Source organism: Canis lupus, chromosome X, assembly GCF_003254725.2.
Source record: "Canis lupus dingo isolate Sandy chromosome X, ASM325472v2, whole genome shotgun sequence".
In the NCBI taxonomy this organism is placed as follows: domain Eukaryota; kingdom Metazoa; phylum Chordata; class Mammalia; order Carnivora; family Canidae; genus Canis; species Canis lupus.
This window is the reverse complement of record NC_064281.1, coordinates 8201608-8221177: the sequence shown is the minus strand read 5'-3', so window position 1 is coordinate 8221177 and position 19570 is coordinate 8201608. Positions and strand designations below refer to the sequence as shown.

At 41.0% G+C, this 19570-nt stretch overlaps 1 protein-coding gene and 1 pseudogene across 1 annotated transcript; one reads left to right on the top strand and one right to left on the bottom strand.

The window, feature by feature from the left end:
- Positions 1-963: 963 nt before the first annotated feature.
- LOC112651857 (uncharacterized) lies at positions 964-7235 on the bottom strand. The gene is made up of 5 exons (XM_025435177.3): positions 6970-7235; positions 5594-5717; positions 5351-5460; positions 4790-5280; positions 964-1393 (listed from the first exon to the last, which is right to left on the bottom strand). Exons 1-5 carry the CDS (start codon positions 7233-7235, stop codon positions 1227-1229), a joined length of 1158 nt encoding a protein of 385 aa, XP_025290962.3. The 3' UTR covers positions 964-1226.
- A 5903-nt stretch (positions 7236-13138) lies between these two features.
- Positions 13139-13252, top strand: LOC112655900 (U4 spliceosomal RNA; annotated as a pseudogene).
- Positions 13253-19570: the final 6318 nt, after the last annotated feature.

Genomic DNA, 19570 nt, shown 5'->3' with positions numbered 1-19570 from the left:
TTGTTTCTCCCCATTCCCCCCCGTGTCCTTGAGCGTCACCTTTTTCCCTGTTCCCCCTAAACCATCCTAGAATGCAAAAGCCTCCAGTGATAGCACCCCTTGCAGGCCTCCTCTGGATTACAAACCACTAGAGAGTTCTCCACCTTTAATGTAGATGGAGCCAAGGTAGAGAACATGGCAGGCTCTGTGATTCAGTGCTACACTTGTCACTTCTAGTTTGTGACCTTAGACAAGTGATTAATCTGTGATGCAGTTTCCTTACATTTAACAGTGGCTCCTACCTCACTGGGTTGTTTGAGGAATAAATCTACTCAGCGTACATGAATTTGTGTAGTGCCTGCCATATAATAAGCATTAGGTAAATGCTTGCCATTAATATTAGGCATTTCTTGGCCATTTCTCCTTGACCTCATTCATTCAACAAATACATTTTTTAAAGTCATCTCTATGCCCAGCATGGGGACTTGAACTTACAACCCTGAGATCAAGAGTCACATGCTCTATCTGCTGAGCCAGCCAGGCACCCCATCTAACAAATACTTATTGAGCTTCCAGTGTACTGGATGCTAGATACAAAGTAGAAGACAGATACTACTCTTGGCCATAAGACACATTCAGAAAGGACACAGCAGTATGCAAGGGAGTGTAAGCATCATGCCTGCTCCCTGATGGAGCAGTTCTCGTGAGAGAAGACACAGGTGCTTACATCTCCCTAAGAGGAAGGAGAGTGTCAGGGCTCCAGAGAAGAAGTCTCTCTTGTTAAATAATAAACTGAAGCATGTTGCGAATATTTAAGAATCTGAGCAAAAATCTATTGGAATCAGGTAGCACCAAACTGGAAGCACTTAGGAGTACTTCCGTGCCAGGAGCTCAGAGATGTTTACAGAGAAAAAGGCAGAAATAAGGAAGTTCCTGATTGGCTATTGTGTAAAGAACAGTTGGCTGTTTGTGGTTGGTTACCCTTAGTGTTTTATTTCATAGCCTTGAAACCATCTTAGCAAGAAGAGTCTAGATACTTTCTTGTGTAGCTATGGACTCAGCAGTAGATTCAGCAATAGTTGCCCGAGTTAAGGAGCATTCTTGTGCATTAACAGAAGAGGCAAGTAGCAGAAAGGCAAGAGGAATAAAGGTTCATAGTGGAGATGAAGATCTTAGTCCATGATCTTGGGGGAGCTGGCCACTTCAAGAGGCCATCTGCTTCTGAGGAGGAACCTCCCTAGTCAACGCTAACTTTCTATCTCCAGCTGGTGTGCAGTTAGTTCCAAGAGTCTGGAGGAGCCCTTTTTAATTGTGAGAAGTGGACCCACGTTCAAGTCCCTGAAGTTTGGCTGTGGTCTTGGCAGCGAGGACTGGGTCTGGTTTCTACCGAGGAGGTTCAAGGGCAGCCTTTGTTCTTAGTGATTCCAAATCAGAAGGGTGGGAGAAAATTGGAAATGTTAGTCTGGAGAGTTGCAGCCAGATGTTTGAGGAAACTAGGGGAATCCAACATCTAGTTCAGGTTACAGATACACAGTAGTTTCCTTTTTTTTTTTTTTGTATCCATTTTTTATTTACATTGTAGTTAGCTAACATATGTATATATATGTTATATATATGTTACATATATGTAACACTGATTTCAGGAGTATAGGGTAGTTTCCTTTCACCCTTATTATTTCCAAGTGGTTTTTTTAAGTGTTATTTATTTAAGAAGGAATCTTTGCACCCCACATAGGGCTTGAATTCATGCCCCCGAGATCAAGAGTCCCATGCTCCCCTGACTGACCCAGCCAGGTGCCCCTTCCAAGTAGTTTTAATTACATATGTCATTAGAATGATTAACCTTTAGAATCTTTTATTCCTAGTGAAAACCAAGAAATAAGCAATGTGGACTTTCAGTTACACTAGCATTCTGTGGTTTGGGAAATTTATAAATATATCTCATAATTTCTAGAAGTATATTCTTCCTCATAGTAAAATTTAAAATGTGACACTAAAGATGTTTACTCATAAATCCAAATATCTTTAGTTCCTCTGTAAAAGAAAGCCAAAAGTGGATAAACCTATGTTCAGTAATGTTTTAGTATTATTTTATCATATTTGGAATGATCGAGATACTCAACGAGTAGCCATCATTTAACTTATCTCAGTATAACTAGGGTTTCAAGTTCTCAAAAAGATTTTGGAAACTAGCTAAGTAGACATACCATATAGAATATTTATTCTTTTCATATAGAATATTTATTATTGAAAATTATATTTATGAACTTTTACTTACATTTATTTAATTTTACGTGTTCTTAATTATGTTTAGATTACTCATGAAAATTTCATGAGACATTAAATAGCTAACCATTCTTGCTGACACATCCTGTAACAGTGATAACATGTTAGCTTATTTGACTTTTAGGAAACCTAGATAGAATTCAAGTATTTTGCTTCATGCCGATAATTCTAAAGACATTCCTGTTTTAATTAAACCAGTAAACTTAAACTAGATTTTATTGACTGAAGATTATTCTAGATCATGTGAACTTGAAAAACATTTGGGTTAGTTTATTTCTGAGAGTATGTTTGATTTATATAAATACTTGTTTGTCTTTAAGCCCATTAAATAAAACTTTTTACGAATTAGTTTGGAATATCATCTGGAAAGTATCACATCTATAGCAGGCATACAGAGACACAGAGATCTTATAGCTTTCCATTTAAAAATTTCAGCCACGAGACAGGTATGATCATGCAAAATTCACTAGTTTATTTATTTTTATTTTTTATTTTTTCACAAAAACTCACTAGTTTAAAAAAGAATGGTTGTATCTAAATTGTGTTTCTGATAGAATAAGTTAAGGTTACCTGCTCAGATGGCTAAAGCTTTTACTAATATTTGTGGGAAAAAATGTTTGAGATTTTTCATTCACCTAATTTCCAAATAGCTTCTTTTTTGTTTTTCTGATAAGAATTATCTCCCTGAAGTTTGCACTTCAAGAGATGGCTCTGGGTTCCTAGAAAAATCTGGGTAGCCATTTGCATCTCAAAGGCACAGAGAAAGAATGTTTCTCCAAGAACAGCTTTTGTTTTCTAAATCCAGATATTGTAAAAGATCTTTTCACAATATTGTAAAAAGCCTTTTGAGATGAATAAGGGAGAGTTTGGGATTGGTAGTAAAAAGTATAAGTGGCTGTGAATGGTTTCTAGAGCTGCATTTCTGTTCTTGTAAAGACTCGAATTGTAAGAGAAGTATAGTTTTTAATTACTTAAAGAATTCGGTTGCAATCTGAATGATATCTAGCCACTGACTCAGCCATGCAACATTATCCTCCATTTGCTTCTTTATGTCAGGGAGAAGATCTGCAATTAAGATGGTAATCAAAAGATTTGTATGTTCTAGATTTAGAGCTAGGTTTATTTTTATTTTTTAAATTTAAATTCAAGTTAGTTAACATATAGTGTAGTATTTATTGGTTTCTGGAGAATTTAGTGATTCATCACTTACATATAACACCCAGTGTTGGGGGGAATCCCTGGGTGGCTCAGTGGTTTGGCGCCTGCCTTTGGCCCAGGGCGTGATCCTGGAGACTGGGGATCGAGTCCCACATCAGGCTCCCGGCATGGATCCTGCTTTTCCCTCTGCCTGTGTCTCTGCCTCTGTCTTGGTGTGTGTCTTTAATGAATAAATAAATAAAGTGTTTTAAAAAAAAACCCAGTGTTCATCCTTAATGCCTGTCACCTATTTAGCACATGTGTACATCCTCCTCCCCTCTAGCAATCCTGTTTGTTCTGTATAGTTAAGAGTGTCTTGTGGTTTGCTTCCTAGAGGTGGGTTTCTTTAAAACATTCATTTTAAAATTTTATTTGTTTTTCTTTTAAAGATTTTATTTATTTACTCATGAGAGACACAAAGGCAGTCATAGGCAGAGGGAAAAGCAGGCTCACTGTGGGGAGCCTGATGAAGGACTCAATCCCAGGACCCTGGGATCATGATGGAAGCCTAAGGTAGATGGTCAACCACCGAGTCACCAAGGTGCCCCTTAAAAATTCATTTTATTTTTTGTTTTTGTTTTAATTTTTAAAAATTTATTTGAGAGAGAGAGAGAGAGACAATGAGGGGGGGGAGCTACAAAGGGGGAGGAAGAGAGTCTCAAGCTGACTCTGTATTGAGCATGGAGCCTGTCCCCAAGTTTCCATCTCATGAGCCTGAGGTCATGACCTGAGTCAAAATAAGAGTTGGACACTTAACCAGCTGTGCCACCCAAGCACCCCTCTTAACATTTTAGTAAATCCTTCCACAGTGGCTTCAGAATGCTGTTCTTTCCCTCTGGGTATACATTTTCATTTTAGCTTTGGGGAGAAGTCCTTTAAAAAGCGTTCCTATCAGGCTCTGAGTATCAGCCTCCAATTTGATGTATTTATGACTGTAGTGCTACTTTAAAAAAAAATAATAATCCTTTTGAGTATCTTGTCAGGTTTCAGCTTGGACAAAGAGTAAATATTCCTGCTAGTATTGAACCCCACGGAGCCAAGAGGGATCGTCAGCAAGGTGAGGTGCAAAAGATACTCCTTTGCCAAGACCCTGGGGCCACTCCCAAAGATAACCAATAGAATGGGGATCTGGACGGTGCCCCTGAGAGCTGGACTTACTGGGGCCTTGTGACAGTTGGCAGGACCCAGCTGCAAGTGGGGTGCAATGCACGTTTCGGCGCAGGCTTATGTAGCCAGCGACAGCTGTCCTTAGGTGAGGAAGCATGGGTAACCCGTATTTTCCTGTGTTGATCTGATTTTGGGAAGGAGGGGAAAACGTGACGTTTACCTTCTTCTCTCCAGCAGGTGACACACAGAGGTGTGGGCGAGCTGCCTGTGGGAAGAGCGGCTGCCCTCGGCGGGCCTGCACCAGTTTTCCCGGGATGCTTCGCGCGTGCTCGGGGCGAGCGGGCGGTGCCGGCGGGTCTTATCGTCGCCACCAGAAAGTGCCCAATGTTCTCTTCACCGGTTGTAGTGAGGGCCTGTGCAAGTCCCCGATTTCTCTGGGGCACCTCGGAAATTGGTAGGGGTATCTGAGATGGTTCCGAGTTCCCCACTCTGGCCACTAGTTGAGGATTATCTTTGACGCTTGGTCCGCCTCCGGGCCGAACCTCGTCCACCGGGGGCCTCACGCTGCCTCCGGGCCGGCTTCGAAGTCGGACCCAGTCGGTCCCGGACCTATCGGAGGCGGAACCCGTCCGTCCCGCACTCGGTCTGGCTTTGAAGTCGGACGCCGTCCAGCTGCGGCTGCTTTCTGGATCCTGACCCGAGAAACAAACGCTCAGGTGACGTCAGAAAGCCCCTGATGCCGGGAGCGGCGCGGCGAAGGCTGCGGAGCTCTGAGAGGGACTTGCCCGCCGTCGGCGCGAGCTCCAGGGGCTCGGCAGGTACCCATGCTTGTGGCTCCGTGTTCCCGGGGGCCCTTGGGGTCCCCTTCGCTTCCCGCTCCGGAGATGCCAACTGTGAAAAGAGAAGCTGACGCATGTTGCAGACCTTAAGGCTTTATTTGAGGGGGAATCACTTTGAATGTGGCAGCGGAACCGGAAGTGGTCAGGCGGGCCCCGCCTCCAGGAGCTCAGGCGAGAGATTTTACCGGGAAGCAGCGGAAGTGAGGGTCTGGCCGTCGCTTCAAGTGGCTTTGGCTGCGCTTGTCGTCGCTGCTTCTTAGTGTTTTGACTTCATAACCTCGAGGCGTTTCCACGCTGATTTTGGTCTGCCTACGTAGGCCGTCATCACATCATAACAACTTCGGTCTAATGGTTTTTGTGTTTAACAACACTTTCTTGTTGTTGTTTTTTTAAAGATTTTATTTATTTATTCATAGATACACAGAGAGAGAGAGAGGCAGATGGAAAAACAGGCACCATACAGGGAGCCCGATGTGGGACTCGATCCCGAGTCTCCAGGATCACGCCTTGAGCTGCAGGTGGCACTAAACCGCTGGGCCACTGGGGCTGCCTTTAATAACACTTTGGAGCTGAAATTTATGAGGTATTTTTTTCATTTCCCAGCTTTTGCAAGCATTACGGATTAAGATGTCTACATTGTACACGTTGTAGTTGCGTTATGAAGCCATCACATGTCTTCTAACAAATCTTTTAAGCTTGTCATTATACGTCACCTACTGGGTGATCGGCCTGCAGACACCCCTTCTCTTACGTGCGGCAAGCTGTGTCTACATGGCTGTTCCTGCCCCGCCGCTGCCGGCAGAGCCCCGAAGCCCGTGCAAGGAGGACACTTGATTAGGCTAATGCACTAGGGCAAGACTCTAAGTATACTCTTGCAACAGGTGTGCAACTTTTATTTATTTATTTTTATTTATTTTTAATAATAAATTTATTTTTTATTGGTGTTCAATTTGCCAACATACAGAGTAACACCTAGTGCTCATCCCGTCAAGTGCCCCCCTCAGCGCCCATCACCCAGTCACCCCCACCCCTAGTTCGTTTCCCAGAGTTAGGAGTCTTTATGTTCTGTCTCCCTTTCTGATATTTCCTACCCAATTCTTCTCCCTTCCCTTCCATTCCCTTTCACTATTATTTATATTCCCCAAATGAATGAGAACATATAATGTTTGTCCTTCTCCGATTGACTCATTGCATTCAGCATAATCCCCTCCAGTTCCATCCACGTTGAAGCAAATGGTGGGTATTTGTCGTTTCTAACGGCTGAGGAATATTCCATTGTATCCATAGACCACAGCTTCTTCATCCATTCATCTCTCAATGGACACCGAGACTCCTTCCACAGTGTGGCTACTGTGGACATTGCTGCTAGAAACATCGGGGTGCAGGTGTCCTGGCGTTTCACTGCATCTGTATCTTTGGGGTAAATCCCCAGCAGTGCAGTTGCTGGGTCATAGGGCAGCTCTATTTTTAACTCTTTGAGGAACCTCCACACAGTTTTCCAGAGTGGCTGCACAACTCTTAAAACCTACTGTTCCTAAGAACTGGAATTTTGTTTCCAAACCTCCGAGGGGATTCCACTGTGCCAGTAGTGATGAGAGCCTTTGCTCTTGCACTGGTTGGGTTCAGCATGGCCATGTGATACACTCCTGGCCAACCAGAGAAGTTGTCACAGTGTGGGAAAGTTTGCAGGTGGGGGCAGAAACACTTCTGGAAAACAACATTCCTCTCCCTCTCCCCGAAGGAGAGATCATTGTGGCATAAACTCTCTCCTTTTCGTCCTGGGGCTTTTATTGTCTGTATGGGAATGTGGTTAAGTGCTGCAGCCATCCCGGATACTCTGACAATAATGGCAAAAAGCTAGGGGTGGGCTTAGCTCTATCCTCCATACTTTGTCTAGCCTCTGACTCACTGAGTTAACCAATCCTGCTGCCTAACTGTTAAGCTTCTTGCTATGCAGTCTGACAAACCCTGGTGCAGCCCAAACTCTCCTGGTCACATCTCTTCTACATTGGTAGGAAGTTAAGTGATTGGCACCAGTGTGATTTATACTGCTACTTTTGGTGATATTGATGACCTGGACCTTCCACAGTGACAATGCATTTTTGCCCGGACAAGAAGACATAAATGATGGCGCAGTTAAAATGTATATATTCAGAATTAAATAGGCTTTGGAGATGAACGGTAAATCTAATAACCATTTATGATACAGTTTCAATTGGAAGCTCTGTGTTAGAAACTCTAAGTGAATTTCTGAAACAACCCATTTATAAATTAGGAACGACCTATGGCCTTACAGCTAGACACTTTAAAGAAAATGTTTAGTCTTGAGTAATATGCAGACTGCATTCTTTTTTTTTTTTTTTTGCAGACTGCATTCTAAGAATGTGTCTTGTGGCTAATGAATGTTCTCATAAAAAGTTGTAGTGTACCTTTAAAAAAAGTTGCAATGCAGGCAGCCTTGGTGGTGTAGTGGTTTGGCGCCCCCAACAGCCCCGGGTGTGATCCCGGAGACCTGGGATCAAGTCCCACGTCGGGCTCCCTGCATGGAGCCTGCTTCTTCCTCTGCCTGTGTCTCTGCCTCTCTCTCTCTCTCTGTGTCTCTATGAATGGATAGATAAAATCTTAAAAAAAAAAAAGTTGCAATGCTGCTGCTTCTTTTTTTAAAGATTTTATTTTTTTAAAAAAGACATAATCGACACCGAACATGGGGCTCAAACTCACAACCCAGAGATCAAGAGTCCCATGCTCTTCCCACTGAGCCAGCCCCCCAAAGTTGCAATGCTTCTTAATTCTTAATCTGTATTGGTGTTTCTCAAATTAAGTGGGGATGGCCATTGCTTCCTGGCTCCCACCTCTACTATTTCAAATGATACATGGATAAAGTTCCAGGGTGCAAGCAAGCTTCCTACATTGTAGTTTCCTTATGAAGAAAGGGTTCCAGAACAATCCAGCAATGCCCTCCAGCTGAAGATCATCAGGAACACACTTGTTGGGATCCCTGGGTGGCGCAGCAGTTTGGCGCCTGCCTTTGGCCCAAGGCGCGATCCTGGAGACCCGGGATCGAATCCCACATTGGGCTCCCTGCATGGAGCCTGCTTCTCCCTCTGCCTGTGTCTCTGCCTCTCTCTCTCTCTCTCTGTGTGACTATCATAAATAATAAATAAATAAATAAAATTTAGAATTAGAATGTGCATTAAAACAACAAAGTCCAAATATTAAAAAAAAAAAAAAAGGAACACACTTGTTCAGCTTCAGTGGAACAGGAACAGGTGGGTTTATTGTATGCTGCAGCCGGGGAGAAGGTGTACCTTCAGGAACTGTGAGGCATCTCAGGGAGGGGGTTAGAAAGGACTTACTAGTGAACTGGGCTCGCATTAGATTATTTGGGGAGGAGGTAAGGAACTGGGGACTTTGCTTTGGATTGGCTGCTGACAAAAAGGGGATTTTATGATTGGGTATATGAGTGCGTCGTGCTAAGGAGGACACTAGAATGAGGCAAAGAAGCAGCAGTCACTCATTTGCTGGGAGGAGGACTTTCATATTTTGTGGTTTGGACAGTATTCATGGTTTGTCTGTGTTCAGGCAGGATTATAGAGTGGGTAACTTAGTGACTATGGTCACTAAAGTGGGCTTGTCTGATGTTCTGTGACATTGTTTATGGTCACTAGGAGAGCAGCCAGGACCAGCTGTGAAGGCCTGGCCAGCTTCTGGATGTCAGAGCCTGCTTTTTTCTACTTTTTTTCCCTCAATAGTTAAGATACTGTTTTCTATTGTGTTGGGCACTGTGGTAAATGCTTTACATATTCAGATTGAATCATCCCCACCTTAATGAGGTGGCATTATGATCATCTTTCCTTAATAGATGCAGAAAATGGCACCTGCATTGCTAACCAGCTGTCCAGAGTTGGGGGGTGAGTTCAGACCAGTGCCAGAATCGACGATGTCTTAAACACTCCTCTCTACAAAATAAGGCTGTGCCTGGGCATTAAGACTCAAGCCAAGGCCACTTCCTAAATAGCACATACATGTATGTGGTGCCTACCTAGAACTGGAAGCCAAGCACAAATCTGAAACAAATTATAGCAACACGCTTGTAATATGAAGCCATTTAAAATTATGTTGTAGATGGGCACCTGGGTGGCTCAGTCAGTTAAGCATCTGCCTTTCACTCGGGTCATGATCCCAGGGTCCTGGGATCCAGCTCGGTATCAAGCTCCCTGCTCAGTGGGGAGCCTGCTTCTCCCTCTCCTTCTGCTGCTTGCCCTGCTTGTGCACTCACACACACTCTCTCTGTCAAATAAATAAAATCTTTCAAAAAATATAGAAAGATACTTATTGACATGGAAAAACCATTAATGATATAGGAAAACCCAAAAGCATTACAAAACAGAATTGGGATTTCTGCTCAGCTGACGAGCTTTTTATTTTTTTAAAATTTTTATTATTTTTATTATTATTATTTTTTGACGAGCTTTTTAAACCTGAGGTTTAGACCCACTGAGACAAAGTATTGACGGTAGGGCTTCAGCATCTGTATACCCAGGAATTTGAACTCTTCTGGTACAGGTTACTAAGCCTAGCGTTTTGAGGGGTAAAATGAGGCAGATACTCATCAGGCTTTTCTCTTGTATGATCAAGAACATTAATGGTTTGCAGGAATTCAGAACTGTGAGACATGGCTGTTTAACATTCTTTCTGGACATATTACTTGGCTAGTGTCCACTGGTACTCTTGAAGATGCTCCAGGTGATTATTTACAGCCATTGGCAAGTTTGAGTAAAGCCACTGTTAGCATTAGATTTGTCCCTAGTGATAAGTCCAAAAGATAACTTTTGGTTCTCAATGAAAATTAATCTTTAGTGTTCAAAGCTGAGGTTTACTCCTTGTAACAGAACCAAATAATAATAGTAACGATTTATGGAAGTTACATGGCTATGTGCCAGGGTTCGTTTGTTCGTTCTTTCTTTCGACTTTATTTATTCATGAGAGATGCAGAGAGAGGCAGAGACATAGGGAGAGGGAGAAGCAGGCTCCCTGTGGGGAGCCCAATGCAGGACTCAATCCCAAAACTCTGGGATCATGACCTGAGCCAAAGACAGATGTTCAACCACTGAGCTACCCAGGGGCCCCTGTGCCAGGGTTTTCATTCATCTTTTTATTTATTGCCACAAACAGCCCTCTGGTGTAGCTATTACCTCCACTTAGAACAAGAAGGTTAAGGCACAGGGACAGTGAGGGACTTGTTCAAGGAGGCACATCAATAAATGTGTCACTGAGTCCAGTTCCCATATCCTGCTACTTTCTCAGTTTACTTGTTAACATCCCAGCAAGTTTTACAAGCTTTGAAAAAAGCTTGCAAAAGTCTAAAGAGGTTTCAAATGTCTGTGCCTCTATATTACCAGGTAATCTATGCTTTCTGCACCTGTGATATATCAAATTAGCACTAGTACAGAGAATATCATTTGCATGACAAAAAGATACTGAACTTGCAGTCATAGAATCATTTCAGTCTTCATGATATTGAGAGATCAGCTATAATAGCCAGATTAAAAGTCTCCTTAGAGTTGGAATTCCAGAAAAATTTATAGAAAATAATTTTATACAAGGTCCAAAATATCAAATTAGTGTTTTAAAATTTTGACTTATGTAATAGAATCCAAATGCCAAGATGTTTGAAGTATTAAAGCCCAACTGAAGTTTGGTGCAATAATTTTAAAGGGAACACTGAATGTCTTATTCATCTGAAATTTGCTTTAAGACTCAGATGACATTTCTAAGTAAATGACTATATTCTTGGCTAATTTCACATAGAAATGACTTCGTATTTTGATAATAAAACTACTTTAAATGTATATTTTGAATTGGTGAACCCTGACTGGGGACAAAATTCACATAAACTGTACATTTTGCTGTTAACTATATTCTGAAATTTATTAGTTTCTTGATCGTTCAAGTGTTCAGATTTCAGTTAGTGAATCTTGTAAATGATGTTGTTTAGTTTTATCATGTTTGAAAAATGGCTTTTTGGTCCCTATAATTGTTTTTGAAGAAGGAATGAGAAAGAGAATTGAACTACAATAAATGGTTATTATTAGCTTTCAGTTCTCCCAGGAATCATGGCTAGGTGTACTTCTTATTTACTCAAATCTGTAATCAATGTTTATAAGGTGTCATGTTGATGTTGTTTTTAAAACACAGAATCTCATGAAGAGAATATTATATGAGTATGTGATTAATGGATCATGAGAAAGATTAGCTCAATCACAAATGAAAAGTTATTGGTTTAGATTTTTCTTTATTATGCTTGTATTGCATATAGTAAAATCTAGACTAAAGATGGCAAATTTGAGTTCACAAGTAGCTGAAAATGATGTTTACATCCTATTTTTTGGAGATTAATATTTACTACAAATATGATATTTTAGGGATGTTCAGTGACACACAGGCTTCTGTCCCCAATCTCATTCTGTCTATGTACACAACACCCCCCCATTGAGAATTTACATTCACAAGGATGATTCTGAGGTATTGTCACAGGTTTTTTCATGCCACCCAAAAGATAAGATTTTTCGGCATCGCCAATTGTGTGGATTGTAGGATAATGACTGGATTGTATGGTAATGATTTTATTTGGTAGACCTCAAAAGGTTTGCCATATCCTTTATTGTGATAGCAGTTCTCTCCTTCTGGCCCAGGCCTGACCCTGTGAAATATCTCATCTCCCCACCAAACAGAATCATTCCTTGTTCTTGCTACTTGGACATGGGGAGAAAGCAACTTGAGTAGAAAGGAAGTAGCCCAACTCTGACTGGGGTGACATCTTTCCCACCCAACGGGGAAGATGATATACAATAATAGTATATGAACTAATTCATAAAGAGAAGCAGAAACAAGTTGAAATCCCAATGGGTAAGGTGTTTTGGTGGTGGTAGTCCCTGATTTCTCATATTCTGCAGCTTTTTCTTAGATTCATTCAGTGAGCTACCTAGCTATCAAAGGCAATCCATTCTTTTCTCTTTAAGTTGCTTTTAGATAGGTTTTTGTCACCAAAACCAAGAGTCCTTTGTATTAGCATACATAGAATGTAATAGGGCAGCCCGGGTGGCTCAGCGATTTAGCGCCGCTTTCAGCCCAGGGCCTGATCCTGGAGACCCAGGATCGAGTCCCATGTCAGGCTCCCTGCATGGAGCCTGCTTCTCCCTCTGCCTGTGTCTCTGCCTCTCTCTCTATCTCTCTGTGTCTCTCATGCATAAATAAACAAAATCTTAAAAAAAGAATGTAATAGCATATTGAGTCCCTGCTGATATGGCCATTGTTTTGCGTGTAGCAAAAGCAGGAAAGTAAGCCAAGTTATTTTAGACACACTTAAAAAAAAAGATTTATTTATTTATTTTTTAGAGAGGGAATGCACACAGAATGGAGGGACAGAGGGAGAGAAAATCACAAGCAGATTCTCTGCAAAGTATGGAGTCCAACTCGGGGTTCCTTTCCATGACCCCAAGATCAGGACTCTGAGAGTGGAAATCAAGAGTCAGTTGCCCAACTGCCTGAGCCACCCAGGCCACCAGACACACTTTTTTGTTGTTGTTGCTGTTTTCATGTCAGGTGCCCTTTTTAATGCCCATCAGTTACCCCATCCCCCCACGGACCTCCCCTCCAACAAACCTCAGTTTGTTTCCTATAGTGTCCCTAGACACACCTTGAACAAGGTTTGAAATATAAAGGATTATAGCTTTGTGCAGTGGCAGTATTGTAGCCAAAGAGGTTTATCCAAGGTGCGATTATTGCTAATTGAAAACTTTTCCCAACATCCTGGAGCGAAAATTTGAAATATAAAAGATAATACCAAAGGTGGTACTAGAGTGGTACAGGGCCGTCCACAAACCTTATGCCAAATTTAATTTTTCATTGTATTGGCATGCATTTAAAGTTTAATAATGAAAAATAAATATTAGGTATAATGATAAATCACATCCTGGGTTTGCAAATTTTTTTTTTTAAGATTTTATTAATTTATTCATGAGAGACACAGAGAGAGAGGCAGAGACACAGTCTGAGGGAGAAGCAGGCTCCATGCAGGGACCCTGACGTGGGACTCGATCCCGGGCCTCCAGGATCAGGCTCTGGGCTGAAGGCAGCGCTAAACCACTGAGCCACCCGGGCTGCCCCAATGCAGATGGTTTTCTGAGTGGTACACATGAGCCTGTCTTGTGCATATTGTTTCCTAAATGTTGCTTTGTTGCAGTATGAGGCTAGAGAGGCCAGAGAAAGACAGAAAGAGGAGTTCTCATACAGGAACAGCAAGATTGCAAAAAAAGCTACAATGTTAAATTCTTCTGCTTTTCTTTACTCAACACTTAGTTTCCATTGGAGGAAAATAGTGAATCTGATTCTCAATCACTATGCACCCGCCCAGGAAGGGTTGTGATTAAACCTGGGGAAGTTGCACAGATAAGATATGATTTACTTAGGGGCTTCATAAACATGGCTGAAAAGAGGTTGGGTTCTAATTAACATAAGAGATGGTGAGATCTGCAGCCCTAATTCTTTTTTTATAAATTAGTTTTATTTTATTTTACTCTTTTAACATTTAAATTCAATTAATTAGCATATTATTACGTTCAGAGGTAGAGGCCAGTGATTCATCAGTCTTATGTAACACCCAATGCTCATCACATCACATGCCCTCCTTAATGCCCATCACCCAGTTACCCCACTCCCCCACCCATATGCCTCCAGCAACCCTCAGTTTGTTTCCTAGAGTTAAGCGTCTCTTATGGTTTGTCTTCCTCTCTGATTTTGTCTTATTTTTCCCTCCTTCCCCTGTGTTCATCTGTTTTGTTTCTTGAATTGCACGTATGAGTGAAATTATATGATAATTCTTTTTCTCTGATTGACTTATTTAGCTTAGCGTAATAGCCTCTAGTTCCATCCACATTGTGCAATGCTAATTCTTTATGGTAGTTCTTCCCCAGAGTCCCATCTCCACTCTCACTGATGGGACCAACTGTAACCTACAAAATCCTGAATCCCATTCCTTTGTCTCTACTCCAGACACTCTACTCCCAGTGTCAAACTCCTGTCCTTAAACTACCTGCTTGTCTTGTACCCATGGAATACTCAAAGTATCTCAACTGCAAAGAGTCCAAAATGAAACTGATCACCTTTCTTCCTAAACTTCCTGCTGTGTCTCAGTGAATCTCAGTAGCTAAATCATTATGCACTCTGTTGTTCAAGGCATATGTCTGGATACCACCCATTCACTTTTCTGCCTCACTTTCTTTTTTTTTTTAATAAAATAATTTTTATTGGTGTTCAATTTACCAACATACAGAATAACACCCAGTGCTCATCCGTCAAGTGTCCCCTTCAGTGCCCATCACCCACTCACCCCCACCCCCCGCCCTCCTCCCCTTCCACCACCCCCAGTTCGTTTCCCAGATCTGCCTCACTTTCAATATTCAGTCAGTTCTTCCTAAATAGCTCTTAAAATTTGTAGTCATCCTTGACACCCCGTTTCTGTCTGCCCTCTCAGTAATCCCGCACCAAGTCCTAGCACCTAAATACCTGTCCAACTCATTTATCTTTTATTCCATCTCTGCTGCTGCCACTGTGGTCTGAGCCATTGTTACCTCTCTCCTGGATCAGCATGGTAACCTCCTAACTGGATGCCTTGCTTCCAGTCTGGACTCTGTATAATCTTTTCTCCATGGTACGGTAGGATGGGCTGTTTAATATGGAAATCTGCCATGATACTCCACTGCTTTCGCTCTTTTAGGGGCTTCCCTTTTCTCTTAGAAAGAAGGTGTGTAGTTTCTCATGGTACTCTCTGCCTCTCTTTTTTTTTTCTTTTTACATTATCTATGCTCATCTTGTCTCAATTCCTTTAACATCCTATCCAGAATGTTCTTCTTTCATCCCCCTCACTTTTCTAATCAAAGTATAATTAACATACAGTATTGTATTAGTTTTAAGTGTACAATATATGATTCCACAATTCTGTATATTACTTGATAAAGGGTTAATATTCAGAGTATATAAGCAACTTATACAGCTCAACATCAGGAAAAAAATCCAATTTAAAATGGGCAGAAGACTTCTTTTCCAAAGAAGACATCCACATGGACAACAGACAAATGAAAAGATGCCCAATATCACTCATCATCAGGGAAATGCAAATCAAAACTACAATGAGATCACGTCACACCTATCAGAATGGCTAAAATCAACAGCACAAGAAATAAGTGTTGGCAAGGATGTGGAGAGAAAGGAACCTTGGTGCACTGTTGGGAGGAATACAAACTGGTGCAGCCACTGAGGAAAACAGTAAGGAGGTAAGGAGGTTCCTCAAAAAATTAAAAATAGAAATATGGTATAATCCAATCATTCCACTATTGAGTGTTTGCCCAAAGAAAACAAAAACACTAATTTTTTCATCCCTTTGCCTAGTTGCCAGGTAGTCTTCCCAGACCTCAGGGGTAGGCCCAGGTGCTCATTATATGTCCACTGGTTCCTTCATTTTATTTTAGCACTCATTCCAGATTATCATTTTACATTCATTTGTATAGTCATTTGTCTCTCACTAAATTATTACTTCTATGAGATGCAGGCCTATGTTGTTTTTTACTATGTATCCCTAGAGTCTTACATTTTTTTATTCACTTGACATAATGGTGATTCAGTATATTTGAAATAGGACTATTCATACTTTACACCATGGGTATTATGCATTAAGTAGGCTTTGGGGGCCAGAGGGTAAACCTAATCACCATTTATAATATAGCTTCATTTAGAAGCTGTTGTTTAAGAGCAACCAAACTGTAAATGAATTTCTGAGACTTCCCACTACAAAGTTATAAACTCTTAAATTATAGCTATTTAATATACATATTATTAACTTTTGTCTTAGCAATATAACAGCATGCAGACTATATTAGCAGAAAGTGTTCAGAAGTTCATGGATATTTAGACAAAAGGTCTTATATATTATATTATAAATGCCTCTTATCCTTTATGTTAGAGCTACTCAGGAGAGCAGGGACTATATAGATTTTTTTTTAAAGATTTTTAAAATTTATTCATGAGAGAGACAGAGATAGAGAAGAGGCAGAGACACAGGCAGAGGGAGAAGCAGGCTCCATGCAGGGAGCCTGACGTGGGACTTGATCCCCAGTCTCTAGGATCAGGCCCTTGGGCTGAAGGCAGCGCTAACGCTGAGCCACCCGAGCTGCCCAAGACTATATAGATTTTTACTTATTAGTTTCTTGTGCCTAATACAATGTCTGTGACATAGGAAAAACTTAGTAAGTTTTTGTGGGATGAATGAATGATGCTGTTTTGTTTGCTTAGTTTTGACCCTTTACTCCTGATGTAATATTTCTACTTCTACTCCCCTTTTACTTAACTAAATTATATTTCTCTTTTAAGCTTCAGTTCAGATATCACCTCTTGTGCAAAGTCTACACAGATGCATCTGTGTATGATCACGTGTGTGTGTATGTCAGCTTCCTGTGCTGTATGATCGGTGTCTGGGTTTCAGTCTCTCCCTGTATACTGGGACCTCTTTAAGGAGAACTCTGTATCTCCAGGGCCTCGCACAGTCCCAGATACACCATAGTTTCTCAAAAAAATATTTGTTAAACGAAATAGTTAATGAATGTTCAGCCTTCAAAGTTCCTAGAGCCTAGCATCATTCTTGGTACATTGTAATTGCTCTAAAATTGCTTCTTAAATGAAAGAGATGAATTAGTGCATCTTTAGCCTTCAAAACTCATATCTCAATTTAAATTAAAAATGTAGATAAGAGGGGCCCCTGGGTGGCTCAGTCAGTTAAGTATCCAACCCTTGATTTCAGATCAGGTCATGATCTCAGGGTCATGAGATGGAGCCCTGAGTTGGGCTCTGTGCTCAGCAGAGTCTGCTGGGATTCTCTCCCTCTCCCTCAGCCCTTACTCACCCCCCCTTTAAGGACAAATGTGGATGAGTGACCTGAATAGCATTGATATAAATCAAAATCTATGTATTTTTATTTTTATTTTATTTCTCAAAATGCAATAAAAAGATGATATCCAAACAAAAAATAGATCCCTTAACAGATTTTAGTGAAAACTACATTGATACTTAAAATGGAAATCATATGCCAGAAATTTATACAGTATTGACCTTTTAAAAACAACCAACCAAAGGTGGCTTAGTCAGTTAAACATCCAACTCTTGATTTCAGCTCAGATCATGATCTCAAGGTTGTGTGATTGAGCCCTATATCAGGCTCCTTGCTGAGCATGCAGCCTGCTTAAGATTCTCTCCTTCCCTCTGTCCCTCCCCCTACACGTGTGCATGCTCTCTCGCGTGCGCTCTCTCTCTCTCCCCCTCTCCCTCTCCCTTTCCCTTTCTCCCCCCTCCCTCCCTCCCTCTCTCAAAATCAAAGTAAAAATTAAACCCAAGGTTACTATATATATATATATATATATATATATATATATATATATATATGAGAGATTCTTAAGTGCAGCAAACTACCCATGTAATGAATATTAAAGATCTAATGATAAAAAGTCATTGTGGAACATATCACTTAGCAGTGAATTATAGAAAGCTTTTCCCCTGAGATTGGGGAATGAGAAAAGGATGCCTACTGTGCCTCAGTCCTATTTAATATTTGAGGTCCTAACCAGAGCAATAGGGCAAGTAAATGTGATGAGCAAACGATTCAAGGGTAGGAGATGAAACTATCATTATTCTTAAATGACATCATTGTCTTTGTATTAAAAAAAAATCCAAAGCTCTATCTTAGATAAATTATATGCTTTAATAAGTACATTTAGTAGGGTTGTTGCATACAGAGATAGTTGTATTTCTATATGCCAGCAGTATGCAATTAGAAAATGAAATTAGGAATACCATTTACAATAGCATCAAAAATGTCAGATACCTAGAATAAATCTAATAAAAGATTCAAAAAGTGCACCATGATTAAGAGAAATTAAAAAGACTTAAGTAAATGGAGGAATAGGTCACGTTTATGGATTGGGAGATTCAATGTTGTAATGATACCAGTTCTCCTGAAACTGATCTACAGATTCATTAATAGTGCAATCCTGGCAGTTTTTAAAAAATTAGCAAGCAGATTCTAAATTTTGTATGGAAATAAAAAAGGTCAGTAATTGTCAAGAATACTTTGGTTTTTCGTTTTTTTTTTTTTTTTTTAACTTTATTTATCATGAGAGAGAGAGGCAGATACATAGGCAGAGGGAGAAGCAGGCTCCATAGGGTGAGCCAGATGTGGGACTCAATCCCAGGACTCCAGGATCACACCCTGAGTCGATGCCAGACACTCAACCGCTGAGCCACCCAGGTGTCCCATCAAGAATACTTTGAAGAACAAGAACAAACCTAGAGGATTTAGAAGATATCATCAAATATCATGGTATTAACATAAGAATAGAAAAATAGACAAACAGGGCAGCCCGGGTGGCTCAGCAGTTTAGCACCGCTTTCAGCCCAGGGCGTGATCCTGGAGACTGAGGGTCGAGTCCCATGTCGGGCTCCCTGCATGGAGCCTGCTTCTCCCCCTGCCTGTGTCTCTGCCTCTCTCTCTCTCTCTCTCTCTCTCTCTCTCTCTCCCTCTCATGAATAAATAAATAAAATCTTAAAAAAAAAAGAAAAATAGACAAACAGAATAGAGAGTCCAGAAATAGACCCACACATGTCACTTGAATTATGAGGAAGGGATTGCTTCAGTGTCATTGGGTAAGGAGGATCTTTTTAATAAGTGATGCTGAGTCTACTCCATGTCCATATGAAAAAGGTATCTTGACCCCCTAACGCAACCATATGCAAACATCAGTCTCAGATGGATTGTAGCTGTATGTGTAAAAGGTAAAAACAATAAAATATTTAGAAGAAAGCATAGGAAAATGTCTTCATGACTTTGGAGGTAGCAAAATATTGCTACCCAAAAGCACTAATTAAAAAGAAAAAGTGTGGGAAGCCCGGGTGGCTCAGTGGTTTAGCGCCGCCTTCAGCCCAGGGTGCGATCCTGGAATTCCAGGATCCAGTCCCACATGAGGCTCCCTGTGTGAAGCCTGCTTCTCCCTCTGCTTGTGTCTCTGCCTCTCTCTGTGTCTCTCATGAATAAAGAAATAAAATCTTTAAAAAAGTGT